Raw genomic sequence first — 10,795 nt, 5'->3', positions numbered from 1 at the left:
TCTCGCGCGAGGGTTGGTCGGCTCGGCCCCGGAAGACGCACTCGTCACTTCCGCAGCGTCCGCCATCTTGTCAGCAGTTAGCGGAGCAGAGCCTGCCCCGGCAGCCCGCGCTCTGGTGTGGCGCGGCCGTTCGTCCGCCTCGCAGGCCGCGTGCCGTCGCCCCGCTCCGGGCACTGAGCCACCATGGCCAACAACAGCCCCGCCGTCGGTGCCGGGAACTGCCAGGGGCAACAGGCGGTTCAGCACCAGCCTGGCGCCGTCCCGCCGACCCAGCAGCAGCTTCAGAGCGGACCCCCCAAGCCGGCGGCCTCAGGGAAACAGGGCAACGTGCTGCCGCTGTGGGGAAATGAGAAGACCATGAACTTAAACCCCATGATCCTCACTAACATCCTCTCGTCGCCCTATTTCAAGGTGCAGCTCTACGAGCTCAAGACTTACCATGAAGTAGTGGACGAGATCTACTTCAAGGTGAGCTTGCGGGCCGCGCCCTGGGCGCCGCTGCCTCCTCGGACTCCTCGGGGCTGTGATGGCGCCTGTCCCGAGCCTCTCTGTGGCTGGGGTTTTCGAAGGGGGGAGGCTTGATTGCGGCCTAGCGGACGCTTGTTCTTGTCATTGTGCCCTTTATTTTGCACTAGGAAAAGGGAACAGATTTCTTGCTTATGTGGGGGAGTCTGAGATGTTGCTTTCTTTCTCTTACAAGAGGAGGGTGTTTAGTGTTGGACTTGGAATTACGGTGTTGCAAGTTAGTTGTGAAGTGGGCCGCGTGTAGCCAGGGCGGTGGGGATGAAATGGCCGTCTAAGGACTGCATTCTCAGTCGGAGGGAGCTGAGGGGACGCCTCATCTGCACGCCAGTTGTAGAGACAAGCACTCCCCGCAGCCTAGGAGTTGCTAACACAGCGTATTATTGCTGAAAAGGTTTGATGGTGACTGTAGGTGGTTTCAACAGGAGTTTGCTTGCGGCCTTCTTCCACAGCTAAGAGATCAGGATCTCCTCCCCCACACACGCCGCTCCACACCCAAATAAAAACTTGTGTATTTTAGTGCTTCTCTTGGCGTTAGGTAGGATGTGCTGGGGACATAACTGTATCAGTGCACCCATGTCTCAGTTCTTGTTTTGTTAGCAGGATTGAATCAGTTTTGCAGCGAGGCTTCCATCAAGCCAGTCTCCCAGGTAGAGGTATGCATAATTAATGCTCATCAACACAGCCACACTCTTTGTTCTGATAATGAGAGGAAAACGTAGATAATACGGGTTTCTGTCTTAAGTCCGTTGTATGTTGGCTATTGAGATATTTTTCTCAGGTAAATTGATTAGCAGGCTTTGATATACTTTGAAATGAGAAAAAAGGAAGGGCAGGTCAAGTTACTTAGGGCACTGTAATTGTAAAAAACCAACTTCACATAAGTTTTTTGGCATTGTTTTCACTTATTTATGAAGACAGCGCTACTGTTTTTCCTCTTCATGGCAACATTTCTCTGCTTGTGCTCTGTCATTTGGAGTGGACTACTTAATCCTCCTAATAAATAGGTTGCCAGCAACAATTCATTGTGGTTAATTTTCCATTTGCTGCATAGAAATAATTCATTTTGATTCAGAATAGAAAGCAGTACATTTTATTTTTGCAAATTATGGCAACAGCTGAAAATTCATAAAAGAAACACCTTCGGAAAAATTGAGAGCATATTACATTTTACATGGACCCTTTCAGAGATAATAAAAAATATTTGATGCAATTTGTCATCTTATTGGTAGACCTCAATTGCAGTAGGTCAAACAGGGTTTTTTTTGGCTTGTCTGTGTTTATTCCATTAAGTGGTTTAATCTTATATTGGGGAATAATTTTGATACATACCACTAAATATCTACTGATTAATCCAAAGCAAATAAAATTTGTTTACTGAGCTTGGCAGTTATTATGACACAAAACTGCATGCTGCATAAAGAGAAAATGCAGCCCTTTACTTAATCATAGGTAGCCTAATTGTTAAGGTACTTAATTGATATTCAGATGATTTCAATTCCATTAATGATTTAAGATTCCTAAAAAATTGCTATTGTTTTGTTTTGGTCTTTTGAATGCACATGATTTCCATCATAGCAAGTGTATTTTCCAGTGTATTTGTCTTCAGGAGCCAAAATAGGTGGCTTATTTAAATAAACTAAGAATGCTAAATTCACAGGGAAAATAAGTCACAGAGGCAGCTAGTGGTAGGGACCGTCTTTAAAGATACAAATTCTGTCTAGATACTGAATTAATTCACTTGTACTTCTGTTTCAGTTCTGTATCTTTATCCCTGATCTTAGCACTATAAGCATGTCCTCAGCTTTGTCTAGTCTGTATGTGCTTTGAACAAGCTAAGCATATGAAGCAGTCTTTTCAGGAGCAAAACTTTAAATACTCTTTCCTGAAGTGGGTATTGTTTTCAGGGCCCTGGGGTTTTTTAATTGATACTTGTCAAACCCAGCATATTTATAAGTATATATATTTATATATATATATGAAAGTAATAAAAAAATAGAAGGCTATCATTCTGCTGGTGTTCCACTTAGTACTTTGATTAAAAAACAGTTAATTTCCTGTGAGAGTCAAAACTGCAAATAATCAGAAGGATTTGCTGTGTGTTTGTGAACTTCTCATATGCCGCTGATAGTGCAGGAAGTCATAGTGGATTTTGAATTCTGTGGTATTGACATCTCATGTTTCCTATTTGGGTAAGACAAACTGTTAAAAAAGGCAATTCAGCTACTTCAGCCCTTAGTATTAACTCTAATTGCATGTGATTGTGTCATAATGTGTTTGTTCCATGTATTGTCTTCAGAATTTTTATTTGTGAACTGCAGTACAATTTGCCACACACTCTTATCCTCAGTCCAGTGTAATACTTGTTTTTGTTTATTTTTCTAAGTTGATGGGTTTAGGAAATGCACTCCTTTGTTGAGCCAGACCTTACTTCAAATGTGGTTTATGCAGTTTTAACTTGCTTATCACTTGCTGTCAAATTTAAGGAATGATGTTGATTAACTACATTCATGCACTTGTGTCTAAATGCATCTTAAAACACTGGAATTGGGCAGGCTTTCACTTAGACTTAGGAACCATTTTATTTAAGAGCATCACTTCAGTCCACAAGAATAAACACTGGCTTTTTAGATTAAAATACTCCATAGGCATATTTCATTGTATTTGTAGGTGATACTAAAAAAAAAAATCTCTAGCTAAGCTTGCTGTGTAAGAGTTTTATGAATATGAGACTGTAGATTTCAATCTCAGTAGCTTTTATCAGCTAAGAGTTTAAAGGTAACTGTTTAATTAACATGGAAAACAGTAATGAGGAGGTTTAGTCAAAGTGTTAGAAAGTATTTGGAGTGTAGAATAAGCTTGTATGTTTGCCTTGGTGTTCAGAGATTTTTTTTGTTGTTATTCATTAGTTTTGGGGGGGGTTAAATTTTTTTTTTTTTTAACTTCATTTTTTGCTGTAATGTTTTCACGTAATTAAAAATTCCCAATGCTTTGCTTTTAATGACAAAGCAGACTTGGATTTTGGATTTGGTCGAAGACAAGCTATTTAAGATTTAGGATATCCATTGTTTAAATAAGGTTTGCATAGCAGCTAAACATTGGTACGGTTGTAATTGTAATTTTTTTTTTTTTTTTCTTTCCCCTCTCCCTTCCCCCACCCTGCTTCAGGTCACACATGTTGAACCATGGGAAAAGGGGAGCAGGAAAACAGCAGGCCAGACAGGGATGTGTGGCGGGGTAAGTAGAAGTACGTGCCTTCCAAAATTTTTCTGCCTGGTAAATAAATCTCCCAACCATAGCTAAAACTTGCTTGTATGTTGTCTCAGTACCTAGACATAGAAGTATTTATTCCAAAAAGTTCATGTATTTCCCTTGCTTCCAGAGCTGTGGATGCAAGTAGTGTTACATTTCCCACATAGCTCTCTTCGTAGATTTAGTTCTTATCCTCTGTTGTTTTTCTTACTCTTTTGAGGATCTGGGATAATGTCTTTGATTTCCTGCATTGTCACTTTTTTTGTTCTGAAAGGTACGTGGTGTTGGAACTGGAGGAATTGTGTCTACTGCCTTTTGTCTGCTCTACAAATTATTTACACTGAAACTAACTCGTAAGCAAGTCATGGGCCTTATAACTCACACAGACTCTCCGTATATTAGGGCTCTTGGATTTATGTATATTAGGTAAGTATCGATATAATAAAGTAAGGATTCATTTAGTTTACAGGAAAGTGAATTAAAATTTTACCTTTTTTTGTGCTTAAAGGTATACACAACCACCTACTGATCTATGGGACTGGTTTGAATCCTTTCTTGATGATGAAGAGGTATGTCGGCAAGGGTAATAATTTGTTTTATTTTGTTTCTTTTCATGTTACTACTTTAGGTTTAAACATTGTTTGATAAGGTTTTCTGTAATTTGAATGTCACAATGTTATGTTCTTGTGATTTCATTAACACAGGAAGCAGGTCTGAGCTGTGACCCAGGCCATTTTTCTTAGCTTTTGAAAAGATAACAGAATTTTCCATTCATTAAGATGTTACTCTCGTGAAGTATTACAAAGCCATATGTAACAGGAATATTAAATTGGGATACAGACAGCAGGCTGTGTGGGTGCAACTTCCATGCACTTATTAGAAAAAATTACTTTTAAGTCAGGTATAGCAAGTCCTGAGGTGCTGAATTTGTATCTTGAACTTAGTACTGGGACAGGGGGAATTGATACTTGCACAGAAGTGGAAAATGTATGGTAGAAACCAACATTCACCTTGAAAAATACCACCATGTCATGTTCTGGAATAAGTAAATCCAGGATTTCTTCAGAGGAGGAACAAACAGCTGAATTACTGCATAAGTTGGCATTGTCTCTAGTAACCTTAATGTCTGCTAACAGGGTGAAAAAAGCAACATGAGGTGCTAACTGAAGAAGCTCAGTAAAGAGGCTGCATTATGCAGTCAGATAGGAGAATATCTTTGGTACCACAGCCCTGTTATACTGTCTGGAGAAACAGTTAGGATCTGGTGGTTGAGGCTTCTCAGTCTATGAAGAAGTTGAGTATACATTCTGTTCCAATTTGTATTTATTGAGCAGGTTTTAAATTGCATCTTAGATTTAAGATCAGAACAGGAAGGATCACTTGCTCTCTTCAGTGTGACATCAGGGATCTACTTCAAGAAATTGTCAATCTTGTAGTTGTGAATGATGTCCGAATACTTGTATTAAAAATACTATTAATTATACTTGTGTCTGGCTGCAGTGCAGTGTGTTTATTTCAAACAGCTTCTTTCATGCTAAGTATCAAAACTGTGCAAAGGAAGCAGCTGTTATTTCAGGTAAACCTGTGTTATTGTACATTTGTAAGAAAATCAAAGCAATTTAATTCTTTATTGCATTGCTGTGATATCCTCCTTCTCCCCCAGATGGTGCTAGTTAATGTGAACTCTTCTCTGCAATGTAGCACTGTAATTTAGGAGGAGGATTGGGGTGGCTGCATTTTCAGGGTTCCAATACCAACTTGATCCCCAGGGCAGTAAAATGATCACAAGTACAATCCGTTGTGCAGGTTTTAATTGGCTCATTATTCAGAGCGCCTTGTTCAGTTTATACATTTCAGTTCTTGCAGATACTGGTTATCAGCATGTATTTGTGTTGTTTAAAACACCCCGGTATATTTTTGGAATTACTGTTTCTTTTCCAGCTGCTTTCAGTAGCTTTGCATTATGTAGGAAAAAGTGCTTGGGGCTGCTTAAGTTTCTTACCAGTCCTGGTCAAGCTTAATAGGATGAAGATAATTTATATATAGGGGATTACTTAAATCTACAGGACTTTTTTTTCCCCTCCAGTTCTTACACATGTGGAAGCAGTTCATCTTTTGTCACACTGCTGCAAAAAATTCCCAGGATACAGGGTTACTTTTCACAATGCTTCTTCTGTTTATTTTGTTTGATTGTACATACTCTCCAGGTGCTACGCTTAACTCCTTTTTTTCTTCTTTAGATCTCTGCAGCGATTATATTTGGAAAAACTGTATATCTGAACACTTAAATGTGTGTGAGTGCAAGCAGTTTTACATTTAGATTTTCTCTTCTTGTTTAGATAACAAATCTCACTTTCCTTGTGTGCTTGCACTATAGGTTTGGGACTGACAATAGCTGACTAACATGTCCTGAGCTGTGAGAGGGCATAGCAAGAAGGCCTTCATGCGGTAATGACCCTTTTCAGAGACAATGGTCATCATGGATTATGCGTTTCCAATTATTTGTTCATTTATTTATTTTTTTACATATTTCTAAATTAGAAACCTCACTGCTTCATGGCAGTTGGTTTGCTATTGCTTCCAATTCTGTTAGGATGCCATTTTGTACTAGAGGTTTTTCTATAATCGTTTTTAGATAGGCAATGATGTAGTTCTTTAAATGGTTTAGGCCACAGGGTTGGGTGTGATGATACGCAGTTGTACATCCACAGAATGGAGTACTAAATGTAGTTCGAGGAGACTTCTCAACGTTGTGGCATTTAAATGAAATACAGGACCATACCATATAACCAGACTGTGTAAGGGGATTTCACATTAATCTCTTCATCGACAGTCCCTTACCATCCAGATGGCTGCAGGATTAGTATGTGCCTGCATGCATATATATTAAGTCCCATTCCGTATCTGTAACATACTGCCAAATCCAAAGGGTACGGTGTTGGAATATTTCTAAGGAAATATATTAGAATATGAGACAAGTAAACTTTCATAATCATGAGACTTCAAGAGGGCAGTAATGTAGCAACATTTTTTTTTTAATTGGTAAAGAATGTTTTTGACCATCAGGATATTTTTTGCTTGTATTTTGTAGGATCTGGATGTGAAGGCAGGTGGAGGTTGCGTTATGACCATCGGGGAGATGCTTCGTTCCTTCCTTACTAAGCTTGAATGGTTTTCCACATTGTTTCCAAGAATTCCTGTGCCAGTCCAGAAAACCATTGACCAGCAAATTAAAAGCAGACCTAGAAAAATCAAGAAAGATGGCAAGGAGGGAATGGAAGAAATAGACCGGCACGCAGAACGTAGACGTTCAAGGTCATACCCATGTTATTTTGAATATGAATTTTAAAAGTTCAGTATTGAACTATGTATTACCAGAAATGTTTTACTGAGATGTATTTTAAAGCAACTGGCGAAACAGTTTATGGGTGCTAACAGATTAAAAGATGATGTTTGATATTTAAAATTAAACATAGATTGTGTGGGGAAAGTATAAATTGGAAAGTAAAGAGGGTCCCTTAGCTTCCAAAGGTTGTGTTTCATATGGAATATTTTTTGTGTTAAAAGGTCTCCAAGACGATCCATCAGTCCAAGGAGGTCACCGAGAAGATCCAGAAGTAGAAGTCATCATCGAGAAGGGCATGGATCATCTAGTTTTGATAGAGAGCTAGAAAGAGAAAGAGAACGGCAGAGATTAGAACGTGAAGCTAAGGAGAGAGAAAAAGAAAGGCGGAGATCTCGAAGTACTGATCGTGCACTAGAACGGAGGCGAAGCAGAAGCAGGGACAGATACAGGAGCCGGAGCCGAAGTCGTGACAGAAAAGGAGACAGAAGAGACAGGGATAGGGAGCGAGAGAAAGAAAATGAACGGAGCCGGAGAAAAGAGAGAGATTATGATAAGGAAAGAGGTAGTGAGAGAGAGAAAGATAGATCTAGAGATAGAGATAGATCTAGAGAAAGATCAAAAGAAAGGAAAAGTAAGGGTGATCTAGAAGAGAGAAGGCACAAGGATGACAAGGATGACAAGAAACACAGGGATGACAAGAGGGATTCCAAAAAAGAGAGAAAGCATAGTAGAAGTCGAAGCCGGGAAAGAAGGCATAGGAGTAGGAGCCGAAGTAAGAACACAGGTAAGCGCAGCAGAAGTAGGAGCAAAGAAAAATCAAGTAAACATAAAACTGAAAGTAAAGAGAGGTCAAATAAAAGAAGTAGAAGTAGAAGCAGAGGAAGGACAGATAGTGTTGAGAAGTCCAGAAAACGAGACCAGAGTCCCAGCAAAGAAAAAGCTAGAAAGCGTAGCAGAAGCAAAGAACGTTCCCACAAACACGATCACAGTGACAGCAAGGACCATGCGGACAAACATGATCGTCGCAGGAGCCAAAGCACGGAACGAGAGAGCCAAGAAAAGCAACAGAAAAACAAAGATGAGACTGTGTGAACTCTTTTCAGAAGTGGATCACATTGAATCCTATAAATGTTTGATTAAATCCTGCTTATTTTTACTTAAAGTTGAGATTGTGCAGTAGTTTATGAGCACTCTTCTCCAACCTCCCTCTAGGCTACAGATTGTCATTTCCTATTTTGGGTAGGGAAGTGCCTTTGTAAACCCATTCAACACATTGACGGTTTCAAACCATTTGTTTAGTTAAATTCATAATGCAGAGGTTGTTCTTGCATTTTTATTGTTCAGATGTTTCTGAAATGTACATGCTGTACATATGTCCTGAAAATGTTTTACTTCCTTTGGCATGGTTGCCATGCTGGTTAAATTTGTATGAGGCAATAAACTGCCACTAATTCTACTTTCATTTTGTAGATGTGGAATTATGGTTTGTATCCTGAAGTTAGCATGGCTGTGCTCTACATAATAATACGGCTTTTAGGAATGGATCTCGAATGTGTATTATAGCTGAGATATTTATGTGTGTACAGTGTGCATTGAAGGCTGCAGATTTAGAACATTTGTCCACTGTACCTGCTGGGTTGGTGGTTGTTTTTGCTTTGTTTTGTTTCTTTCCCTCCCTGCCCCCTTAGTTTTATGTTGCTTTTTAAAAAATCCTTCTAAAGTATTCTGTTCACCACTGGTGTTAGATTGAGAGTGGATTTTCAAAAAGACAGTGGTTTTGATGCAAAGATCTAGATTATGTTGGGGCTTGTTTAGTAATTCTTTAGAAAGGCTACCTCAGGCAGACACTGTAAAAGTTGGCAGATGAGTACTGTAGCCATCTATGCATTTTATTTGTTTGGAAAAAGATCCATGTAAGCTTCCTGTGGTGGGGTTTCTTTTTTTTGTGTTGGGTTTTTCTTTTTTTTTTTTTAAGGACACAATTTATCCATTTGTGGTCTATTTAATGCTTTTAATCAACAGCTGCACTCTCATTTATGATAGCCTTGGGCTAATAAAGGCATTTAAGATGGGAAGAGGGAGGTAAGAAGAAGAAAATTATTACAAAGGATTTCAGTTTCAAGCTTCCAAAGCATTTTTATAAGTGTAAACATTTAAAGTAGGAATTACCTGATAGTGTCTTTTTTTAAGTCATATTTTCTACAAATAGTAAGGGTTGCAGTTTGTGCTGAATGTTTCATCTGGCAGATTTTTTTTAAACATGTTGTTAGAAGCCAAAACCAAAATGCATTAATTATAAAAAAAAAAAAAAAAAAAAAAAAAAACCAACCACTGAAGTCCAAGTCTATTTGATAGATTATTCTAATGACTTGTATACTAAGCAAGGAGAACCATCTGGAATAAACTCTCAATTAATTCCTTTGTATTGGGTGTCAGCTTTTCCCTGCACGTTCATTGCCAGTTGAAGCATGTCTGGTCCCTCCATGTTTCATTTTCAGACTAAGTGACACTTAGTATGAATAAAGAATATTATGTAGTAAGTACCTTATAAAGTAATTAACAAAGAAATGCAGCAGCACAAAAATGGGAAGAACCTTGTGTGACTCATTCATGATTGTGAAGTGACTGGAAGGTAGAAATAAACTGTTATTTCTGCCTTTTTTGCTTCTTGTGATGCAAGTCACCTGGGCACTTTCAATATTTGGATTTCCTTTTTTTTGCTTAAACCAGGAGAAAACAGTGCTTGGATTTCTAGCAATATACCTCATTGCATACTATTCAAGAGCAAATAACTCAGTTTTTTCATCCTCTCTGCTCTGCTTTCTCAATTGTTGGTCTCTTTTGTCACTGTATTCCTTTGCATTTGAAGTCTTTCAATACTGAGGTGGTTCAGGTATTGTCTGCTTATTTTTGATTAAATCTGAGCTTGAAAGAAAGCTTTAAGCTTCAACAAGATCATTCCATTTTAGTGTAAAACTAAAATATGACCTCTTACTTAATGAAGAAAACTGCACTAGTCATTTAAGAAATATCCTGGCTAGTAGATTATTAGAACTGTCTTTGCAGTCTGCTAGGGGCTTGCATGGATTCTGTCAAAATTATGACAACTTTTAAGTTACCTCACTTGCAACTAGAAGGCTTCTTTTGCCCTTAATTTTTGGCTGTTTTTGATTTTTCAGTATCTCAGTTCCTGGGGAAAAAAAAAATAGTTTATGGGCAGAGAGGCTGGAAGGCCAGTGTTCAGTCAGGAAAAACTAATGGCTGATTTAAAATTCTTCCTTCAGGGCTCCTCCTCTTCTGCCATTGTTGGAAAATACAGGGAAAGAATGGTGTATTTGCAGGCAAAATCCTGGTATTTGAGAAATAATCTTTGACTTAAAGTGGATAGAGACCTCTAGTTAAAATTAAGAAATGTCTTGATGCAGCTCGTGCAAAGACCATCACAGCCCAGTCTTTGCACAACCCTTACTGTGATCTTCCTTGAAACCAGAAGGAACAGATCTACAGAACAGGGCAGCTCTGATAGAAGTGGCAAGATCAGTGGATTTTACAGTGCTGACTGGTTGGCATTTCACTTGGGATCATTAAAAGAAATTTCCTGCCAATTTTAATTATGGGAGTCCTCAGAAAGGATGGGTACACAGCTTCAGCGGAACCTACTCTTGCTTTTTTTTG

At 38.9% G+C, this 10,795-nt stretch overlaps 1 protein-coding gene across 1 annotated transcript; it reads left to right on the top strand.

The window, feature by feature from the left end:
- The first annotated feature begins 86 nt into the window (after positions 1 to 86).
- PRPF38B (pre-mRNA processing factor 38B) lies at positions 87 to 9,448 on the top strand. The gene is made up of 6 exons (XM_068140953.1): positions 87 to 468; positions 3,691 to 3,759; positions 4,049 to 4,200; positions 4,283 to 4,343; positions 6,866 to 7,089; positions 7,342 to 9,448. The coding sequence occupies exons 1-6, from the start codon at positions 184 to 186 to the stop codon at positions 8,210 to 8,212; spliced, it is 1,662 nt and encodes a 553-aa protein (XP_067997054.1). The 5' UTR covers positions 87 to 183; the 3' UTR covers positions 8,213 to 9,448.
- Positions 9,449 to 10,795: the final 1,347 nt, after the last annotated feature.

The sequence above is a fragment of the Melanerpes formicivorus genome, unplaced genomic scaffold (genome assembly GCF_026170545.1).
Source record: "Melanerpes formicivorus ecotype bairdi unplaced genomic scaffold, bMelFor1.0.p_v2 SCAF_7, whole genome shotgun sequence".
Taxonomy (NCBI): Eukaryota; Metazoa; Chordata; class Aves; order Piciformes; family Picidae; genus Melanerpes; species Melanerpes formicivorus.
Note: the sequence above shows the minus strand (reverse complement) of the source record. Positions and strands in the feature narration are given on the sequence as shown.